This window comes from Microchirus variegatus (genome assembly GCF_963457635.1).
Source record: "Microchirus variegatus genome assembly, chromosome: 8".
In the NCBI taxonomy this organism is placed as follows: Eukaryota; Metazoa; Chordata; class Actinopteri; order Pleuronectiformes; family Soleidae; genus Microchirus; species Microchirus variegatus.
Genome location: NC_139809.1, coordinates 4,350,253 through 4,371,304, shown reverse-complemented (window position 1 = coordinate 4,371,304; position 21,052 = coordinate 4,350,253). Strand labels below are relative to the sequence as shown.

General features: G+C 38.1%; 2 protein-coding genes across 4 annotated transcripts; one reads left to right on the top strand and one right to left on the bottom strand.

The window, feature by feature from the left end:
- Positions 1-3,228: 3,228 nt before the first annotated feature.
- On the top strand, positions 3,229-18,046 carry bnip2 (BCL2 interacting protein 2; the record flags this gene model as incomplete). Of its 3 annotated transcripts, XM_083893927.1 has the most annotated exons (11): positions 3,229-4,125; positions 7,566-7,661; positions 7,787-7,854; positions 8,533-8,709; positions 12,312-12,494; positions 12,823-12,925; positions 13,006-13,137; positions 13,225-13,311; positions 13,869-13,967; positions 15,088-15,123; positions 17,309-18,046. In XM_083893927.1, the coding sequence occupies exons 1-11, from the start codon at positions 3,773-3,775 to the stop codon at positions 17,364-17,366; spliced, it is 1,392 nt and encodes a 463-aa protein (XP_083750053.1). In that variant the 5' UTR covers positions 3,229-3,772. The 3 variants fall into 3 exon arrangements, with proteins under 3 accessions (XP_083750053.1, XP_083750054.1, XP_083750055.1); XM_083893928.1 differs by lacking the exon at positions 15,088-15,123; XM_083893929.1 differs by lacking the exons at positions 15,088-15,123; positions 17,309-18,046 and having other exon boundaries at positions 13,869-13,971.
- Positions 18,047-19,567: 1,521 nt separating this feature from the next.
- On the bottom strand, positions 19,568-20,803 carry LOC310930663 (beta-1,3-galactosyl-O-glycosyl-glycoprotein beta-1,6-N-acetylglucosaminyltransferase 3-like; the record flags this gene model as incomplete). The annotated part of the gene is made up of 1 exon (XM_083893705.1): positions 19,568-20,803. One exon carries the CDS (start codon positions 20,801-20,803, stop codon positions 19,568-19,570), a length of 1,236 nt encoding a protein of 411 aa, XP_083749831.1.
- Between the last annotated feature and the right edge of the window lie 249 nt (positions 20,804-21,052).

The window sequence follows — 21,052 nt, the reverse complement described above, 5'->3', positions numbered from 1 at the left end:
GCCCGGTTTAAATGTTTTGCTCATTTGTTTCCATTAAATATTTCATCTTCCCTTAAATATTAATCCAACTTCCTCTTTAAATTTTTTACCAGTCTCTTTGCAGTCGCTATATCCATGCCTTCCTTTTAGGCTTCACAGTCATGAATAATTATTCATCTACACCCAGAAAGAGATTGCATAAAACATGCACATGAATTCTTTTTGTCTCCCCTCATTAGTGATATATTTCAAGTAGCCTAAATACTTCCCACTACCCCGCTTATGGAAATTGGAGGAGAACCTTCCTAATGATCCTGCTGTACAAATAGGTTATGCCTCCATCTCTGAATCCAGCATTGATCCCTCCTTTCATGATGAAATGAGGGGTCTGCGACAGCGTCTCGGCCGAGATCTGGAGTTCAGCTATTACTTTTCGTGGGGGAGAAATCTGAGACACCCTACGCACAGACGGTGCCTCGTTGCATTGTGTTGCTTAACAAATCAGCTCCTCGGTTGTTCTAGATTGTGCTCGTACCTACACATTATGACGACCATAGATTAAATTCAATTTTTTTTTCATATCACCCTTTGTCACCCCCCACGAGCCTCCGGTGGAGGATAAAGCGGTAGATAATGGATGGATGGATGGACGAATATCTGTCTGTCTGTTAATCACATAACTGTAACTGTTGCTTGGGGTAAACGGGTCACCTGACAGGCCTCACACTCAGCAGGGGACTCGCTCAGTGCACCAGTGTGTGTAGTGTCAACTTTGGATAAGAAATGCAAGAGATATGAGTACAAATGCAACAGATGTATAGCTAAAAAGAGCCACGTCCAACCTCTCTCAAAAAGCAGGCACATATTGAATGGTTTTAACTAGAGCTGCAACTAACGATTATTTTTCGTAATCGATTAGTCTGACGATTATTTTCTCGATTAATCGATTAATCGTTTGGTCCATAAAATGTCAGAAAATGTTAAAAAACGTTGATCAGCGTTTGTCAAAGCTGGAAATGACGATGTTCTCGAAAGTCTTGTTTTGTCCACAAACCAAAATGATTCAGTTTTGATGATTTCTTTGTTTATGTGGAGCAAGGAAACCAAGGAAATGTTCACATTTAAGAAGCTGAAACAATCAGAAATCTTGTTTTAATCATGAAAAAAGCTTCAAACCGGTTATCGATTATCAAAATAGTTGCCGATTAATTTAGTAATCGATTAATAATCGATTCATCGATTAATCGTTTCAGCTCTAGTTTTAACTAAAAGGCACTGGCTTTTGTCAGTCGCCCCAACCTCATTGAGATGCAATTGCAATTTTGCTTGAAAATTTGAATTATAACTCTCTGAGCATAATTAATTATTTTTTTGTCACCAAACATGGAGGTTAACAAAGAAAGAAATATATCTAAGAAAAATATCCACGTGTTAGATATGGTAATGCTACAGCCCAGATCAACGGATTTATCTTGACTAAACAGGCAACATTTGTCTTCATTTGTACAATAATTGCAACATGACTCAGTGGCAACTAGCACAGTGGTGGAAGGTGGAAGGGAAGTACTCTCAATTTGACTGGATTATCATTCGGTGATGAGGCCTAATGATCCAGCAGAGTAAATAGCACTGTGTTAATTAGAAACAACTGCTGAATGAGCCACTGCACACAGAGGAGGTCTTAATTAACCATGCAGCACCATTATGATAGAATTATAGATGTGCTTTATTTTACACCGCAAGGTCTGATTATTAATAATAACAATAATAATGATGATAATAATAATAATAATAATAGTCATAAGTCAACAATTATCCAAACTGCCAAAAGAGAAAGTACATTCGTTGGAGTCATCTCATTTCAGTTATAGGTATAGGTGGTGATAAAAGCCATCAAATGTAAATGTAATATGCTCCCATCTCTTCAGATAAGGTATTAACATGGCCTCACCTGAGGGATGAAAGCAGCCGTCTTCACCAAAGAAAATCTCTACTTTAAAAAACGTGTAATGTGTTTTTTTGTTGTTGTTTTTCTTCCAGATAAAAATGGGTTGGGTAACAGCTGCCTCTTGTTATTGCAATTTAAAAACGGTCTTCATTACATCGCAGACAGTTTTCTCTACAAGGCTTTGAGTTAAAGGCAGATTTGCAATCAATAAAAAGCCCACCATTTAAATAAGCATCTACCTCCACCTAGTGGCGCATTGCAGAGAGACACTGAGGCCACAGTCAATTCAAGTTATAAGGAACTTGTATTACTTGACAGTAGCTCTAACCAGACATTAGATAGTTTAGGTACATACGTATATATGGGAACTACATTTCAAAATAGAGTAAAAGTGCTTTACAGTAAAAACTAACTGTACATGTGTTAACATTCAAGAAGTAAAAAACCAAATCATGGAAATATGAAATCAAAGAACAATGAGTAAAGTAAACACCAAAAGTATGTTTTAGCAACATATAGATATATATAATAACCCTCACCTCAGTGTGTGGGAAAACCTTCAGTAAGCATCAAATCATTGCAAAAACACAATTGCCCAAAATGGGCTCTGCAGCAATAATTTTTTTTTTTTTTTTTTTTTTTTTTTTTATCATACCAATTGTTTTCCCCTAAATTGCAATTATGTTTTTATCCCACAAGGTAGAGTATTAGTATAGTATGGATACCGTTATCTCTGATTACTCTGTATAATCATAACAATGAGCTGCTGCTGCTGCCGCCAGCAGAGGGCAGTAAACTGTCGACGTTGCCAGGTTTTCTATTTTTCCGGAATTATATGTATCATATATTTCAGTCGTTTTTAATTACAGCTTAGACACAGCGATGAGACAATGTACGTAATCGACTCTAATGAACAGTCTCCAACTTAGGAGAAATTATAAATATTTGGTGTCCCTGGAATAGTATTGATATGTATTTATTCATTTAGTATTTTACGGTACACACAACTTTGTTCTCTTGAGTTTGGGTAGAACATAATGACAAATCACAACTCGGAGATCTTAAATCTTCGTCTGTCACAAGATGAGGCGGTGAACAACTTTGCAGTTTGAAATGAAAACAAAATGTTTTATGTCGTTTACTACGTGTTGTGTTGAGGGAAGTAAAACGTTTAGAAACAAACCACGAGGAAACGACACCTGGCAACTCAGTGGAAAGCTGTCTAACGCTAGCTGCGCAACAGGGAAGCAGCTAGCGTTGTTGGCAAACAACAGTTGTGGTCTGACACCGGTACTGAAAGTTCCGGGTGGTGGAATCAGCGGGTACTGACTTTGTACTATACACGAACCAGGGGAACGGGCTTCCCGAAGTTGTCAACTACTTTGGTGTGATTTGTTTGGACTTAAGCCGTACGGCATTAGCTTGTTTTGCTGCGGCTACGTTGGCTAACGGTAGCTCACGCGCTAGCGTGACATACGTGGGTTAACGGTTGGAGGAAGGAAGGAAATGAACTGACATAGGTAGGATCGCTCCGCTCCGCTCCGCTCCGCTCCGCTCCATTTGCTAAGCTACTTTTTGGACGTCTCGACTCTACACCGTGACCCATCTTGAAAATGTGACAATGTGTGGAGCCTGTGGGACATTTAACACGACTTGTTAATGAGATAGTTGGTAGGTGTCGCTAGCTGTCAACAAAAGCGGTAGCGGTACTGCACACTCGCCACAAACTTCTTCAGAAGTTGTGAATCAGACTGAGCGATCTTGTTGATTTGTGTCACTGATAAACAGGTGTGTTTTGTCGTTTGTTCACGGACTGTTACGCTCCACCGACAACAGGACAAACCCATGGCGTCGGGTGTGATTGAGAGTGAAGCCGTGCTACACGGTGTAAGTGATATGAATGTGAACAATAGCAACCCGGATTGTGTCACACCCAGGAGGACTCATGGTGGAAACAGGCAGACTTCCAGTCCCTCATCCTCCGGGGTGTCCGGAGAAGGTGACGTGGAGGAAGCAGATGAATTACAAAATAGCACCATTGGAAATGGCGAAGAGGCCCTGAAGGAGAGTCTGACGACCACGAGAGTTACCTTGCAGGAGAAGACGACGCCAGAACATGTACACAAACAGCCTGGAGCCAGAAGTTCTACTCCAGTGAAACCTTCCCAGCCACGCTCACCATCTGGACCTGTGGGAAGGTCTGTCATATATGCATTTAAAATTCTAAAATATTGCCTGAATAATGACAACATGATCTTATTTTAGGTTTTCTTTCCTTCTTTCTCTGTTTCTGGAGGAGAATGTGAGCAATGGTTTTGCCATAAGTCCTCCAAAGTTGTGCAGTGTGGCATGTTAAATCTTTCTATTTAACAAATATTCTAAGATCACACATGTTTAGACTTAGACTCATCAGTGTATATGTTTTAAATGTAAATGATAAACATTACAATGACCCAAATCCTTGAGTTTTGACTTTGCTCAAGTAAACTATATATAGTGTAACATTGACATGACCTCAGGGTTGATCAAGTGGCAGGTTTCACCAGTATCCCAGTATCTCTTCATTGCAAAACTCACCCAGACTCCAGAATCTCCCCCTGAATTACTACCTGTGGTGTGTGTTCATGTATTCAGACTGAGACACTACATTCGAAAGTGCTTTGACAGGCCAGTTATCATTCATTGTTATTGCCAATATTGTTGCTGTTGGCTGTTAGTTGCTGTGCTGGTCCTATGAGAGGAGAAGGTATCTTAACATTTTGACATTGCAGTATTTGGAGAAGCTAGGTTTAGAGTGTATAACATTTTTTATTATTGTTGTTGTTGTTATTACTATTATTGAATATTGTTGAGGGGTGACCATTAATCTCAACATGTACTTAATTCTGGCCAAGGACAAACTTATCATATTATCATAATACCATGTAGTAAAATGCTCCACAGGCTAGGATATAAAAAAAAGGACCACTGTGTTAAAAGAACACAATCAACAATAATGTAACTTTCATTCATTCATTGTGTACCGCTTTATCCTCCACATGCAATCCCTGTTGTATCCTGTTGATACGTATGTCAATGACTCTCATTACTACTACTGTAGTGGAATACATAAAGAAACGGGCACATCACTACATGTGCAGTTAAAATGGGAAACAAATATGTATGACACATCAGGACAGCTGCAAATTAAATGCGTCTTATGGAGAGGACATGTCTACATGTTGTCGTCTTGAAATGTGTGATCCTTTGTGTGTGAGGATAACTTTGCGGATTATGCGTCTACCTTCTGTCGTCAGCATAACCAACAGTACTGAATGAGCTGTTTCACGAAAGCTAAAATAGGCCGCCCTATCTAACCAAAGGAAATTGCATATCAAATTTTTCAAGCAGGAGAGCATGCAGGAGGAACTCGGGACTTTCTTGAAGCAGGGTTAAACCGCTTGACCTGTTGTGTTTATAAGGGAACTAAATGCTTGTGTTAGGGTTAGGGTCATGTAATAAGGGATGACACATCAACAAATAGTTACACATGAGGGAGATTCAGCAGATAATTGTCTTTATAAAATGGTTAACGTATAATTAAGTTATTAGCAAGCCTGAGCAAGTCATTTTAGGTCAACTAAGCTGACAGCCAGATGGAATTCTTTAACCAGTGTGATCGGCGTAATCAAAATAACAAGCTTACTGATTTTTAACAAAATGTCAGAAAAATGTTGATCAGTGTTTAACTCATTGGCTGCCAGCCATTTATTGTTGACTGATTTTCCAAGACTCCAAAAATAGTTTGTTCTATGACGTAAACACCGAAACTACCAAAAGAAAGAGTAGAATCTCTTCTTTCATCAGACGTTATTGGCAGTGAACGGTTGTATCTGAATTGACGCCTATACAATGAGGCCAATGCCAATGAGTTAACAAACCTGAAAACGATAATTTTCTCAAATGTCATGTTTTGTCCACCAACCAAAATGATTCAGTTTTAATGATTTCTTTGTTAAATATCACTTCAAAATCAGAAAGCTTGTTTTAATTGTTTAAAAAAAAGTCAAAGCGATCAATCATTGAGCAAAATAGTTGATGATTAATTAATTTATTGAATTTTTTTCACATACTTATTTGTTTTACTTTTTGAGTCAGTGTGGCTGATTACATTTACATCCAGTAATGTCACCAGAACACTTTAGGTTGCAAGCCTCTTTTTGAGGAAACTAAATTCCTGTGGCACCCAGACCTCTCACAGTTTTCTTGAGTATAATGTAGTGATTAGTGTGAAACACAAGCAATCCGCTACGCTGATACCTTGTGAAATGTTGAGAACCAAATTCCCAGAATGTTTTTGTGTCTGGGAATACAAATTCGGTCATGCATGTGCTCAGTGCATCAAAAGGAGCTCTGTATAGCAAAGATACAGATGTCACGATCAGCATTCATGGTTTATAACTAATCCCTCAACGCAAGCTGATAAGCTTTTCAAGAAGCCAGTGATCTGATTACATGACTTGGAACAAGCAACATTCAGAGACAATCAACATGTTAACAGGTCTGTGTGCACAACCAACTCAAAGCACTTGACATTAGATAAAACAAGTCACTCACACACAAATTCCTACAGTATTTTCTGTATGTAGTGTGTGACCTTCCAATTTGTAAAGGCAGTCACCCACAACGCAGGACTATTATTCATGTATTGATTAGTACTGTAACGTGTGATATTATTCAAGAATCGCTCCGTTAATTAATAATCAATGTATGTGATTCATTTCAAATATTTGACGATTGTCAAATCGAAATCAATTTGAATTTGAAACGACACAATCAGCAATTCACAAACACTGCAATGTGTTATATAGCACCTGGGTCTCCTATTGTCACTTCAAACTTTCAGGATGTGGTCTGCATTTGCTATACTTTAACATAACAAATAATTGGTGGCCTCTCATTCCACACCCCAACAAGCTTGGGTGGATCTATGACCCATTTAGTGTTGCTTGGTATTTATTGTTTTGCATTTTGCATACATTGAACACAGTCACAGCTTTTGATATTTTTGCAATTCATTCCTTTATGTCACAATGCATTTGAATGTTAAATTGTCTATAATTTAATAGCGCAATGCTCCATTATGGTTGGTTTTGTTTACGGTATGTAATTTGTTTACAATAATGAGGCTGTTATTGTATGTACATGGTACACAATTATCGAAGGGTTAAGTGAAACATATGTAGCATATATCAATATACCCTGAAGCAATATTCTGTAGCTTTTCTTTCGTTTTTAACATTTCTCTTTAATGCATACTTTATTATTGTGCTCCTCCTGTTTTGTCAAACATTTCTATGATTTTTGGATATTCTTTATGGTTTATTTTCCTATCCAGTAACTTTGTAATAAAACAAAGCTGCGCTTGACTCTTGGTAGAGCAATAGGACCTCAATGTTTCCCCCTGAAACCTTTGAGGATTGTAGAAGTTACAAGCAAGTGTTGACAGATGACCATTTGTGTCTCTTAGGGTTTTGTTGGTCATAGATAATCTTTTCTTGCTCTTGTGCTAATTGAAATTGGAGTACAACAGACTTTTAGTAAGTACAGGCCTTAAAACTTCAACAATAGCAAAACATGTTTGTGTTCTAATTTCCAGTCTTGATCGCCAAGAATCAGTCGCCACAACAGAGGCCCGTTTAAGAATGGAAGGAGTTGAACTTAAGGAAGAGTGGCAAGATGAGGACTTTCCACGGTAATTTTGCATTTTATCATTATTTTAGTAAATTTAGTAAAGTATGGAACGCATATCTTTGTGTATTGAAGTCACATAGACAGAAGACCTACTGATGACCTGTTCCCCTCTTGTTTTATTTTCAGGCCCCTACCAGAGGAGGAGGAGCTTGAAGAAGAGCTTTTTGCTGCATCACCTGAAGACCGAGACCCTGGTAAGGAAAACAGAATATTATAATATCACATGTCCATAAAATATATATATTTATATATATACATATATGAACAAAGAACAGATGAGGACCAGAACAACTACAATTGCAAAGCAATTCTTATCTCTTACAATACACTACTTGGTACATTCCACAGTGCATACCAGACATATTCAGATGAACAGACAAGTATTAACAGTCTTTGAATTTGTGATAGTCCCATTTCCCCCAGTATGTATCTCCTTTCTCCTTTTGAAGTCGCAGCTTAAAAGGTAGTCAGTCTTGTTTCTCCCAAAATCCTCTCAAAAGTTCATTCGGAACTAATGTCAGAGCTCAGCACTCCGAGTTGGCAAGATCAAAAAAGTGTCTTTCAAAGAAGTCTTCCAGAGGTTGAGTACAAAGGCAATAGTTTTAAGCATTTAAGCCAATAATCTTGAGAAATGAAAATACTGCCCTGATGTTTCAAATATTTGCAATAACGATATTAATTACAACAATGTTATTATTAAAGCAGAACAATATTGTATTGCATTGATTCAAATATCAATTAATACAGCTGTGGATTTAAGATTGCTTTCTAAGCTAAAGATTTGGTGGGAATAGTTTTGTATTATGGTAGACTTAGAAAACACCTGAACCTGTATAACAGTATAACCATTAATGTCTTGGTTTCTACCCTAGACTATGTAATCGACCATAGCAAGAAGGCAAAGAAAAAGCTTGCAGCACCAGACATCAGTCTGACATTGGATCGCAGTGAGGGTTCTCTTCTCTCAGATGAACTGGATGAAAGCACAGAGCTAGACCTTGATGACATCGACACACCCTCAGACAACAGCAATGAGTTTGAGTGGGAAGGTAAAGGCTTAATTATATCATGTATTGACATTGATGTTGCAGGTACCAGGATCTACATGGCTCTTGCAGGCCATTGTTCAGGCACGTTTCCACTGCGGTGAAAGGCCAGGAATGATGATGTAAAGTAGCATGATGACATGTGAGCAAACCACACCCACAATGAACTGTTACACTGCTGTCCACCAGACGGCAGTGATGTAAAAGTCTACGCCACAACATCGCTATTGCTTGCCATAGAAAATGATCAAACATATTGTTGGCCTTTATGTAGAACACTTCCCTCTGTAATTGTGGGGCTAACAACAAAGTTAACAGAGGAGCTATCTAAAACAAGAACTAATAGTATAGCTATCAGAGATGCATCAGAGATGCATACTCCATACTAGAAACTAGTATGGAGTATGGACAGTTTTGGGTCATATTTGAAACTGTGTCATGAGAGGGCAGGACAACAGGAAACAACAACAACAACACAAAACGTCAACAATGGTAACCATGAAGAGATCCATGTCGTGCTGCTGTTTGCTTTGTTACTAGAATGAGTTCTAGTAACAAAGCTAAGGCAAAACACATGAACACAACCAGCTATTCTCAGCATTGCTAAAATTACATTGGTTTCGTTTGCTACTTTAGGTTTATAAAAATGGCAAGGGAAATACAATTCAGCAATCAGAAATGCACTGCTGCAAGCTCCACCCACATGGTTTTCAACCCCCAAACAAAACAATTTTTTGGGCCAAATAAATGGTCCATTACTTCCATTGAGTCCCTCGTTCCTGCCGTAGAAAGTCCCCAGTTCCTGTGGTGGAAACATGCCTCTCCTCTGATTTATTCTATCTTGGTCACAGCAACGTAACGTTTACTCATAATTTGACCTATATTTTAATCTATAATAATATAATATTTATGGAAATGTATGTATCTCCGTTTTATTGTAACTTGTAATACATAAGCAAATGTGTTTTCAAAGTCTTTTATGTCCACCCTCTTGGGTGCATTGGTAATTACCCACTTTTCTAGCTTTGTGTAGGCAGCTGGAGTAGTTAAAATATGCTTTGTTGTTTATCTTTGTTTCTTCACTGCTGCCTTCCTCTTTATCACTGGGAAGAAATGTTTCCATGCTCTGCCTGGATACAGGGCACAGGCCAGCAACAGGTTTCACTTTTCCTCGTGGTAAGGTCTCTTAGACAGAACCTGTGTTTTTTTACCCTGCCAACCATCAGTCAATCAACCCCTATTTTTCAGTTGTTCAAACAAATCATGTTGTGAATGGTGTTTCATACCTCTTCATTTTTACATACTTTTTTTTTACGCATGTGGGGTTTTTTTTTTTTCCATGAAAATTTGAGGAAATAATCAAGCAAGATATGTTTAAACAGTTCAATGATCACTGTAAAAGGAGCAGTCATGAAGTAGGAGCAATTTGAACCTTTGACGATGTGTGCTTTTTTGTCTGTCAATATTTCGTTGTGTTACATTTTCTTTTATTCTCACATTACTGGAACTTATTATATTGCAGTCGGTAGGGCTGGGTTACGATTCATATCTATTCTACAATTGAAAGATCTAATATCGTTTGATGAAATGTTGAGATCGAACTTTTAATATACGCAGCTTCCTGTATCTTCTGCACAAACTTTAAGATAAGATAAGATAAGATAAGATAGCTTTATTTATCCCACAGTGGGGAGAGAACAGGGTTTCAGCAGCTCCGTATACAGATTAACAATTACACAATGTTATAAAAACTGTACATAGAAAGAAATAAGATAAGAGTGAATGTAAATAAGGTGCGTATTAGGTTCAGGTAAAAATAAGACAAATCTAGGCAAACAAGACAAGCAGGACAACAACTGTAAACAATAACTAAACAGACCAGCTAAAGACAAGGAACAAAACTGTAAACAATAACTTAACAGACCAGTAAAAAAAACAAAAACTGTAAACAATAACTTAACAGACCAGTTAAAAACAAGAAACTGAACTGTAAACAATAAACATAACAGACCAGTTAAAAACAAAAAAAACAAAACTGTAACAATAATTTAACAGACCAGTTCAAAACAAAACAACAAAACTGTAAACAATTACTTGACAGACCAGTTAAAAACAAAACAACAAAACTGTAAACAATAACTTAACAGACCAGTTAAGTGACTTGAGTTACTTGCTTCACTGCATCACTGGAACTAACCGATAAGGTAACAACCGAGTCAGCAGTGTTATTCATTACAGTGTCATCTGTGGTGTTGATCCCGTCACTCCAATACATCAGTCATTGCGTTTACATGCATGTTAAAAGTCAGATTGTAGACGGGTTCGGTTTTCTTAATGCCATGTAAACAAGTTAGTTAGTCAAGCTAGTCTTAATCGGACTACTTTACTTTCTCCTGCATGTATTAGTCGGACTGAAGTGGGAATTGGCGTTCCGCGCATGCACCAAAATATTTTTTATAAAGAGAAATAGAGCACAATTTTACGAAGGTTGAGTCAGACTTTTCTCCTCCGCATATAAACTCAGGCTTGGCGGCAAGTTGTCCGATTGCCTGGCTTGGTTGGCCTACGGCTTTAGCTCGATTAAATTGTGCATGTAAACGGACTGAGTAACATCGTGCGAAGAGGGCATGGCTGAGGCCAAGCTACAGCACCCTGTGCTTGACAATTTGGGGATTACTTCAGAAAGTCTGATGCATTTTTTTTAAGGTTTGAGTTTGAGAATTATCACCAATGACTGTATTAGCAGAGTTGCACTGTGTGGTCGTATCAAATTTAACAGACCATTGATGTATCTACTTTGGGGTCAGGTATTTATGAAAATATTCACCAGTAGCTTAAAGTGATCCACATGTTTGTGCTATTACCAGCACTGGGTCTGTATTATTTGTAGATTGGTAGATTTGATATTCAATGCCGGGGAGTCGATGCGTCTTTCCATCATTGCATCTGCAATAATGTTGTTCCCCGTGCAGAACTCAAAACACTCAGACCTCACTCACTTTGTCTTCGTCTTGATCCGGTCTTAGCCCCTAAAAATCTTCATGGTGATGAATTGGCCTTGCTCACTGTGGTCAGAAATGACCTCTATGTTCTCTCCATAGAGGTCATTTCTGGTGCTGCATCATTAACAAAACATTTTTTTTAAAGGGAAAGGGTTTAAAACAAATTTGGACAATAGATGTAATGAAATTTGTCAGTATTGAGAGATTGCTTTAAGTCGTCTGTCGTCTTTCAATGCTCGTCCGATGAGAGGATCCCTGGACCAGAAAGCTGTGGTCCAGAAACCTGAGTAATTTGAAAAACCTCCACTATTAACTGTTAATCCAGCAAACCTGCTGACTGCAGCTTTAAGACAAGGGTCACATGGATGTGATTGTTCCTGTTGATTTGCAGAGAAAGCATGCCTTCAGTTACAAAACAACAAATGTTAAGTGTAATCTTGCTGTCAATTGATTAAATTGCATGTGTTTGGAAAAAAAATAAACATTTGATCAAAATGTATTTGATTGACATAGATCTAATTTGAGAAAATCAGGCAAGTCTCCATTGATTTGACTATCCAAGCTGTGGGCTTACAAATCTTTCCTCCCCCTCCCCCCCTTTAGACGATCTCCCAAAACCAAAAACCACAGAGCTGCTACAGAAAGGTGTGGAGTCAGTTCAGGAGTACTCGGTCTCAGAGGAGAGGGAGGAGGGTCGACGCTGGAGGATGTTTCGTTTTGGAGACCAGGAGCACAGAGTCGACATGAAGGCTATTGAACCTTACAAGAGGGTTATCAGCCATGGAGGTCAGAAGCATGACATTGTGATAACATTTGCGCACATATTCACCATTAACTAACATGCATATAAGTAGCATACTAGCACTTCATTAGGAAATATTAAGCAGGTATTGACAACTTATGTTGGAAAAATCTTAATACATGTTGTTATAGAGGTAGAATAAGGTGTTAATACGTGCTTAATGGTTACTAATAAAGGGCTAGTATGCTACTTGTATATGTTAATAAGCACCTACTTTATGGTGAATGTGTGCCCTAAACTAAAGTGTTACCAATATTAATTGTTTTAGCGCCAGATCATCAACCTTTTTTATATTCGATTTTTTCCTTGCAGGTTACTATGGAGACGGCTTGAATGCCATAATCGTCTTTGCTGTTTGCTTCATGCCGGAGAGCAATCAGCCAAATTACAGATACATCATGGACAATTTATTCAAGTGAGCGTTTATTTGAATTCCTTTGGGCTTGTGAGTTAACATTTTAAAAACCGTCAGTGATATAAATGTCTTGCTTCTAGGTATGTCATTGGCACACTGGAGCTTCTGGTTGCTGAGAACTATATGATAGTGTATTTGAACGGGGCGACCTCTCGTAAAAAGATGCCAACTGTCGGCTGGCTCAGAAAGTGTTATCAGCAGATTGATAGGAGGTGAGTCGCAATTCTCAAAGAGACGTCATTATATTATATATGTGTGTGTGTGTGTGTTGTTTTACTGTTCTCACATTTTTTGTACAGGTTAAGAAAGAACCTGAAATCTTTGATAATTGTCCATCCTTCTTGGTTTATTCGCACCCTGCTGGCACTGACGAAACCTTTCATAAGGTATCTGTACTGTTTCAACTTATTGTACATATTTAGAGCTACAGCTAACGTTTATTTTTTCGTAATCGGTTATTTTCCCGATCAGTCGATTAATCGTTTGGTCCGAAAACGTTATACAACGTCGATCGGTGTTTGTCAAACCTGGAAATGACGATGTTCTCGAACGTCTTGTTTTGTCCACAAACCAAATTGATTCAGTTTTAACGATTTCTTTGTTACATGGAGCAAAGAAACCGAGAAGATATTCACATTTAAGAAGCTAAAACAATCAGAAATCTTGTTTTAATAATGAAAAAAGCTTCTAAACGATTAATTTAGTAATCGATTAATAATCGCGTAATTGTTTCAGCTCTATACATATTAATCTCTTTGAATCTGCATTTCACGCCAATACGTTTTCATTTTAAAATAATTTATTCTCCGTCCAAACATTAATTCCTGTCCTTTCATCGACTGTATATCTATACATTTCTTGACTGAATAGAAACCGACCACATGTCCTCCATGTCTGCCCTTTCATAGCCTGAGATTGTGACACTTTCTACTTCTTTCCACAGCTCCAAATTTAGTCAAAAAATCAAGTACGTGTACAGCTTGACAGACCTTGCAGCACTGGTTCCAATGGAGTACGTGTCCATTCCGGATTGTATCAAACAGTAAGTATGTTTCACTCGAGCACATCAGCACTTTTCCACCCGTTTCAGTGAAGACTCTGGTTTTATTTCAGTTCAAATGCGTGTAATGCAATGAAAAGTACGTCCTCTGACTTTGTCACCCCACAGGAAAATGTGTTACTAATCACCTCGGCCAAATTCACATCATGTACAATTTGGCAATGTTCTCTGCTCTGAATCCCTGATGGCAACACACACACATGCGCACTTAAGTGCCGACTAAAGCTTTTGAGCAGGAGCTATGCAAACTATGACTTTGGTGCATCATCAAGCTGTATCTTTAGACACATCTCAAAAAAAATCCACATCAGAGCACTGGAGAGAAACCGTTTTCAGTCTTTACGCCATAATTCTTAAATTCGCGGTTGAAATGTGTTTCGCTTCCATATGGGGTCACATGACGGTTTGTGACCCCCTTTCTGTATGGAATTTGAATGTTCTAGGGCTGAACAATTTTTCAAATCGCAGGAGGCGCTGTATTTGTGTCGAAATATCATTATTGTCTTGATTTATACACATCTTATTCTACAGACTGAAGAGAACATCTTTGTTTCTTACAGATCTGCACAAATATCAGACAGTAATCCTTTTAAATTTGTTTTTCGAATGAAAATAAGTCAAAATCACCATTCCCTCGGGACATCGCAAATCATATTACAATTCCTGTCAAAATAACCGCAATTGGATATTTATTCAAAATTGTTCAGCCTTAGTGTGGATGGATGGATAAAGTGGTTGACAATAAATAAATTGTATCTATATTTTATTAGGAGAAACACATACACATACTTCAAATTGTATGAAAGATATTAAAATAGTTTGTTTATAATCTGATCATGTATATCAATATGTTTAACAAGTACAATGCTCACAGCTCAGCATCCTCTCACTGGTAGACTCAAGTTATTTTGTGTGTAGGATTTACGACTACAAACCATGAAGTAGAAGGGCTGTCTTTCTTTCTTCTTTTATCGCATGATATGTTATTGCTTCAAAGACATTTGGATGTTCCCTGCAGGTTTTGCTCTTCGGATGTTTGGTTGCTTTTTGGTTGTATATGTCTCCTTTTCTTGACTTAGTTTCCCCCTGCCCCCTCCTAAAGGTTTGACCACGAAAAAAATAGGACAAGCCGTAAAAGGTATATGCACTTTCACCCAGGACCAGTCTCGCTTTTCACAAATACTAACAATGAAGGTTGTCTGTTGGCTTTTAGAAATGTGCCCGTGCATCTCATTCTGTTCCTGTTTTTTTTTTTCTATTGAATCATACCCTTAGGCCAAAATTCTGCTCTTCTTATTATCCCGCAAATTGTTCCTGAGTAGATGGAGGGCATTTCTATGAAGCCGACTGAGTAACTGATTCATTTGCAAAAGTTGGTAGTTCAGCCAGTTCTATTAAATTAAGCTTTAAAAAAAGGTGTTAGCTGTTAAAACAGCTGTCAACAGCTATCTCTATGTGATTAAAAACATTAATAAAGTAGGGGGGTTTTTGTCCCTGACACACTGGTGCTCTACTGTTATGCTGACTCATAAAACTCATCAAGATGTTTAATGCACTGCTAATTCCTTATAGGAAAGCTGGGGTCAAGTAGCACTAAGATGCATTTGTCTTTTAAATACTAGGTTCAGAGTTTGATATTTTGATTTTGGGTAAGTTTGCTCATGTTTTTACAACTGAATGAGGTGGAAATACAAGGCTTGTTTACTTGTCTACTAAGGTCTGTTCAGATCTGATGTCAACATCTGTCCTGAGGGATCCATTCACAAGTGGCCTGGGTGACACTTTATAATGCATACACACTATTGGCATTAGTTGAGTATTAATAAATATTGAATTCATCATTTATAACGCACAAATTCCCATGAGTATGTAGGTTATAAACACAGTTTTACTGTGTCCAAATAGCTGCTGTACTCAAGCAGCCAATCAGCATCCACCTCCAACAAACAAGCTTTTTGATCGACTTACAAGGGACTGCTCTCTCTCACCTCTCTCTGTGTGTGTGTCCAGCAGTCGCTCAGTACATGTCAACACTTCAGCACATGAGTAAAACATTTATAACAGTGTTTATACACTACATACTAATGAGTATTCATGTGTTACAAATTATGAATTCAATATTTATTAATGCTTCACTAATGCTTATAGTGTGTATGTATTATAAAGCGTGGACTGCTTTAATTTCAGGTGTGAGAACATGTAAGATTCTTCAAGAATGCGTTTGACCTCCGATTATTACTCTGACACGGCACAATCGTCAGCTGTTTTCAAAAGGGTGACACAAACCGACTTCTCTCACACGGAGCAGAGCAGAGCAGCTCTGCACGCAATTTGAGAGAAGAGGTTTGCACAATGATTTGGCTCTCACTCTGCTATCCTGTCTACCATGAACCAACCTGTGTAGTCTGGAGACACACAGACATTCTAACGCTCGGTATGAACTGTTCTTTTGTGATTGGATTTCTCAGAATTCGTGCTGACGCCATGTCGGAGCAGGGCCTTAGTCACTGTGGTGTGTGTGTGTGGTTGCACATAACCATGCCCTCACTGATCACACGGCTCGTTCACTCTCACAGCTCTTTGCATGACCCCACTGCATACCCACTGCTTGCTGATGTTTGGTTAATCTCTACAAACCTCCATTGTGTTCTCTCAAGGTGTAAAAAGCACCACAATTAGCTTTAATAGCTTTTTATTTTTCGTTTCTAAATTTTTACTTTTATATATACTTATTTACCTATATGTATATATATATGTGTGTGTGTGTGTGTATATATACATATACAAATATACTATGTGTGTATATATATACACATATGTGTGTGTGTGTGTACATATATACACACATATATGTGTGTAAAAATATATATATAAAAATATATTTATATAAATATATATAATATAATATATATATACATGTATATCATTATGTCAGTGTATATATATATGTATATATACTGACATGATGCTGTGGAGAAATGCACTGAAGTTTATAAGCACAAAAAACGTTTGTAAAATGGAATTTGGCCTTCACACACTTATGGTTTGTATTCTTCACACCATTTAGTGTTTTCAGTAAAAAACAAATATTTTATTTTGTAATTCATTTTCTCAAGAAAGTAGTCTCCAGTAATGTAAGAAATCATACCTCTACCTAGAAATCGTATCCAGAAATATTGCCTCACTACGAGGGTATTGGTCACATTTCAGGATGCAAATGGAAAAAGGGGAGTAGCCCGTCGTTGCTTTCATTATCAGCGAGCTTTGTCCCGCAGCCCTTGTAGTGACACAAGAGTCTCATGACCGATGAATCTGTTTTGCAGGATCGACCAGGACATGCACGGTAAATTAGAGATCGCAGCTGCTGCGGTTCCAGAGTGACTCCGCTCGTTGTTGGGGGGGGAAGACGACGAGGAGGAGAAACGATAAGCATTGTTTTCAACCACAGCCACTCTTGTGTTTATAGTTTGGGCGACATGACTGAAGACTTAAATGTTAGCATCAGGAAAGAGCCTTTTTACAGCCTGTTACATTGTGGAACTCTGTGTTATGTTTTCTCTGTCAAAGCATCTTGATCAGCATCTCTTACACATGCTCTCTCAAGCATTTTTAATCCTTTTTATTCACTGCCAATATTTTATGTAAGACTTAGTTGGTCTTTTCATGTTATTGTTGCATCTAGTCATTATTTAAGACACTCTCTTAAACATGGTTGATGCATGCTCTGCTTTATTGCATTTAAATATATATATTTATATTCAAAAGGTGACAAAGGAGAGAGATTAATATATTTTTATGATTGCTTTGATTTTAAACTGCATTTTCGGTCTCTGACCCAACGAGTGGAATTTCCTAGAACACATTTTCATGGCACCTTTTTCACCGTTCATCGTGTTTAAGTCCTGCCAGGGGAAAATAAAGTTTTGTAATTTTTTTCGCCCCCTCATTTGAATGTTGGAATCTTGTGGAACGAAGATGTAGGGATTCATTTTTTATATACTCCCTAAAAATCCTGGTCATCCATCTGATTTAGAGTGTTGCATGCTGAAGGAAGAGTTGAGAACATGGAAGGTGTTGCAAGCTTTACGTGTAACACGAACAAACGCAATGAGACGGTTTTATTGTGCCGTTTGTTTCTGCAAATATGAGGTTGGGGTTTCACACGGGTGATCATAAGCCTGCTCTGAAATAAAACGTGTGCTGGAATGACAATTAGAGCTGCTCTGGGGACTCCTTATATTTCGTTGAAAATGTTTAGCTCTAGATATAAATCGGAAGCATTGCAACAACGTGTGTGGTCCAATGAAAGCAAGATTTAATTCTCATTTGTTTTTGTTTGTCATTTCAAAAAGAAAAGAAACGTTTTCACTTGCAGTAAGTGCGGTTTCATCGTCGTTGCATAGTCCATTTTTAGTCTGTGGTTTCCAGATTGCCAGATGATGATTGTCGTGTATATAGTTTAACGCCATGCCATAACTTCCAAAAACTGTGCAAAGCCTGCCCCTGTTTTTTTTAATGATATCTATATTAGACATTACTTTTGTGTGTGCAATTACAAAATAAAGCCATCTGAAATTGCAGAATCAACAATTCTCCCTAAATTCGATTGATATTAAAAGGAAACTATAGTAGACCACCTCAGGGTGGCCCTCACAAAATATGAGACTAAATATATTTGCTCTCAATTTTTTTTAATAGTAATTATACATTTGGTTGTAATTATCGCTTTATTAAATCTATTACACTTGACGTTTAATTACATATATTTACGCTGTTTTAGTTACAGTTATCCTCGTCATCTCTGTTTTTGTGCATCATAAATGTGTTTTTATTGTGAAGTATACATCATTTACCGACCTCCATTTCATGTTTCGTAATGGATTCGTTATTGTTGTGTGTAAAGTTAATTTACTGGGGGTAATAATGAATACAGAGTGGACGTTTACACTGGTGTTTTATTTTGAAAAATGTATTAGCATTTTTTTGCTGATCGTGTGAAGAGAGGAGAGTTTCCAGGCTGCTGTGGCTCTGTCACAGTCATGGAATAGATAGGAAACCTTGTGCGCGCCCTCTGCTGGACTCTAGAGGGAACTAGTTGAACAGGCACTTGTGAAAATGGAGCATTTAAATCTCGAGCAGGTAATAACCGTAAAAACGGGAACTTCACATTCCACGTTCGAAATAATATCGAATTTCAAATTAACAGTGACAGCCTGAGAACAACAAGGTGTCCTTATCACCTGCCAAGTTTGAGGCTTTTGTCAAAGGAACTGGTGGACAGTTTTGCAGTTAACAGACAAACATTCTTTGCATTTAGGTTTATTTTAAACAAGTTTCAAAAATTCAAGTCATCAACATTCACTGGAGAAAATAGGCCTACATTTATTTAGATATATAATAGTTTAATACAGTGCCAGTTCTGCTGTAGTGATAAGAAAGATGATTATATAACAGCTCCACAACCTTATAGTGACAGCACTCCAACTGTTTTTGACTGGATTCAAATATAGCAATTATACTTCATACTTAGTATATAGTATAAGTATGGAGTATTTCCATAACGGTGCAAATGATTATGAATATTACAGAATGTCAGAAAAGTGATGTTTTTGCAACGGGTCATGACCCAAGGCTTTAAGACGTAAAATTGTCTCCAAACATCTTATGGCAAGATCATCAACTGTGGGATCAAACTTATTTGCAAAAAGGTGCTGTTGATTCAGGAGCCACCAGAGGTCACCAGCTCCATATACACAAACTGCTCGTCTGTAAGTCCCAGTGCAATGAGGGTATGGGGCTCCATTTCTTACATCACCTGCTAAACCATCCCACTTCACCGCACGAGCAATAGCTTGCATGTCTGACACATCGTACTTAATGTTGGCAGGAACTGACCCAGGAACAGAGGGCATCCTCTGCAGAGTGGCCCACACATGCTCTTCAGCGCACAAAGTGTCCTTCTCCCACTCGATAAATGTCTGGATTTTTCTGTCCTGGATCACATGTTTCACAAAGTCTCTGGTGACCACAATGTAGGCATTTCCTGAGAACATTGGGCTGTTTATAGGTGGAGGACTTTTCTTTATATCTGTCATGATGATAGTGTCTGAGACATCGTGGTGATATTGCCAGCGTATTTTCTTTTGGTCTGGGGTTTCCTCAGTCTCCATACTGTTTCTTCCCTTGAGAGCCTTCAGTGCCTTTACAATCTCTCCATTAGTTTTGATGGGGAAGTCTGTCCCACAGGTGTTGAGCAGGTACCTCCACTTGATGTGTGACTTAAGCAGATCTGTCATGCAGTTAAGATCAGCCTGCACTCGGCTCCACGAGGTATAAACCACACTTTCTAATTTACTTGCTATAAACACATTGGGAAAACATGAAATAATAGCCTGTACAGCCATGTGAAATTCTTTCGGGGATTTTTGGTCCACATGCACACAGTAGACATTCTGAGGTGCGTAAATTGCTCGAAGAAGTCGCTCAAACATCTCCACTTGGTCATGGATCACCATGGAGTATGCAATGGGAAAATCCCTTTCTTCTTGACTGAAAGGCACCGTAACGAAGCCTCTCCCGTCAATGTAAGATGGACAGTCCTCTGTCACATTAAGGTAGAAATCCGTAGATAAAACTTTCGTCTTTGTCCTTGATATCAGAAGTGCGTCCAATTCACTTTTCTTGCCCTCTACGTCTCCAGTGATGATAGCTAAACATCCAGGCAGGTCCATAGAGAATTCCAGTGGTATTGCGTGATCTGACAAAGGCTCTCTGCCAGAGCCATCTTCCAAAAGCCAAAGTAAAAGGCACATACCCATGGAGATGAGACAGAGGGTCCTCAAAATGAATAGAGCTCTGCAATGTAGAGTATCCATGCTCTTGTCAGAGTGCTTGCAACTCAAGTGACAATCTTCAACAAAAAAAAGTATAAGGTGTGTCAAATAATTTAGATCAGCGTCTTTGTCGTCAGAGAGGAGGGAGTTTGAAAGAGGACTGTGTTTGCACATTGAGACAAAGACTCAGAGACTTGTTTATATGTCAATTATGTTTTATACTATTCAACATTT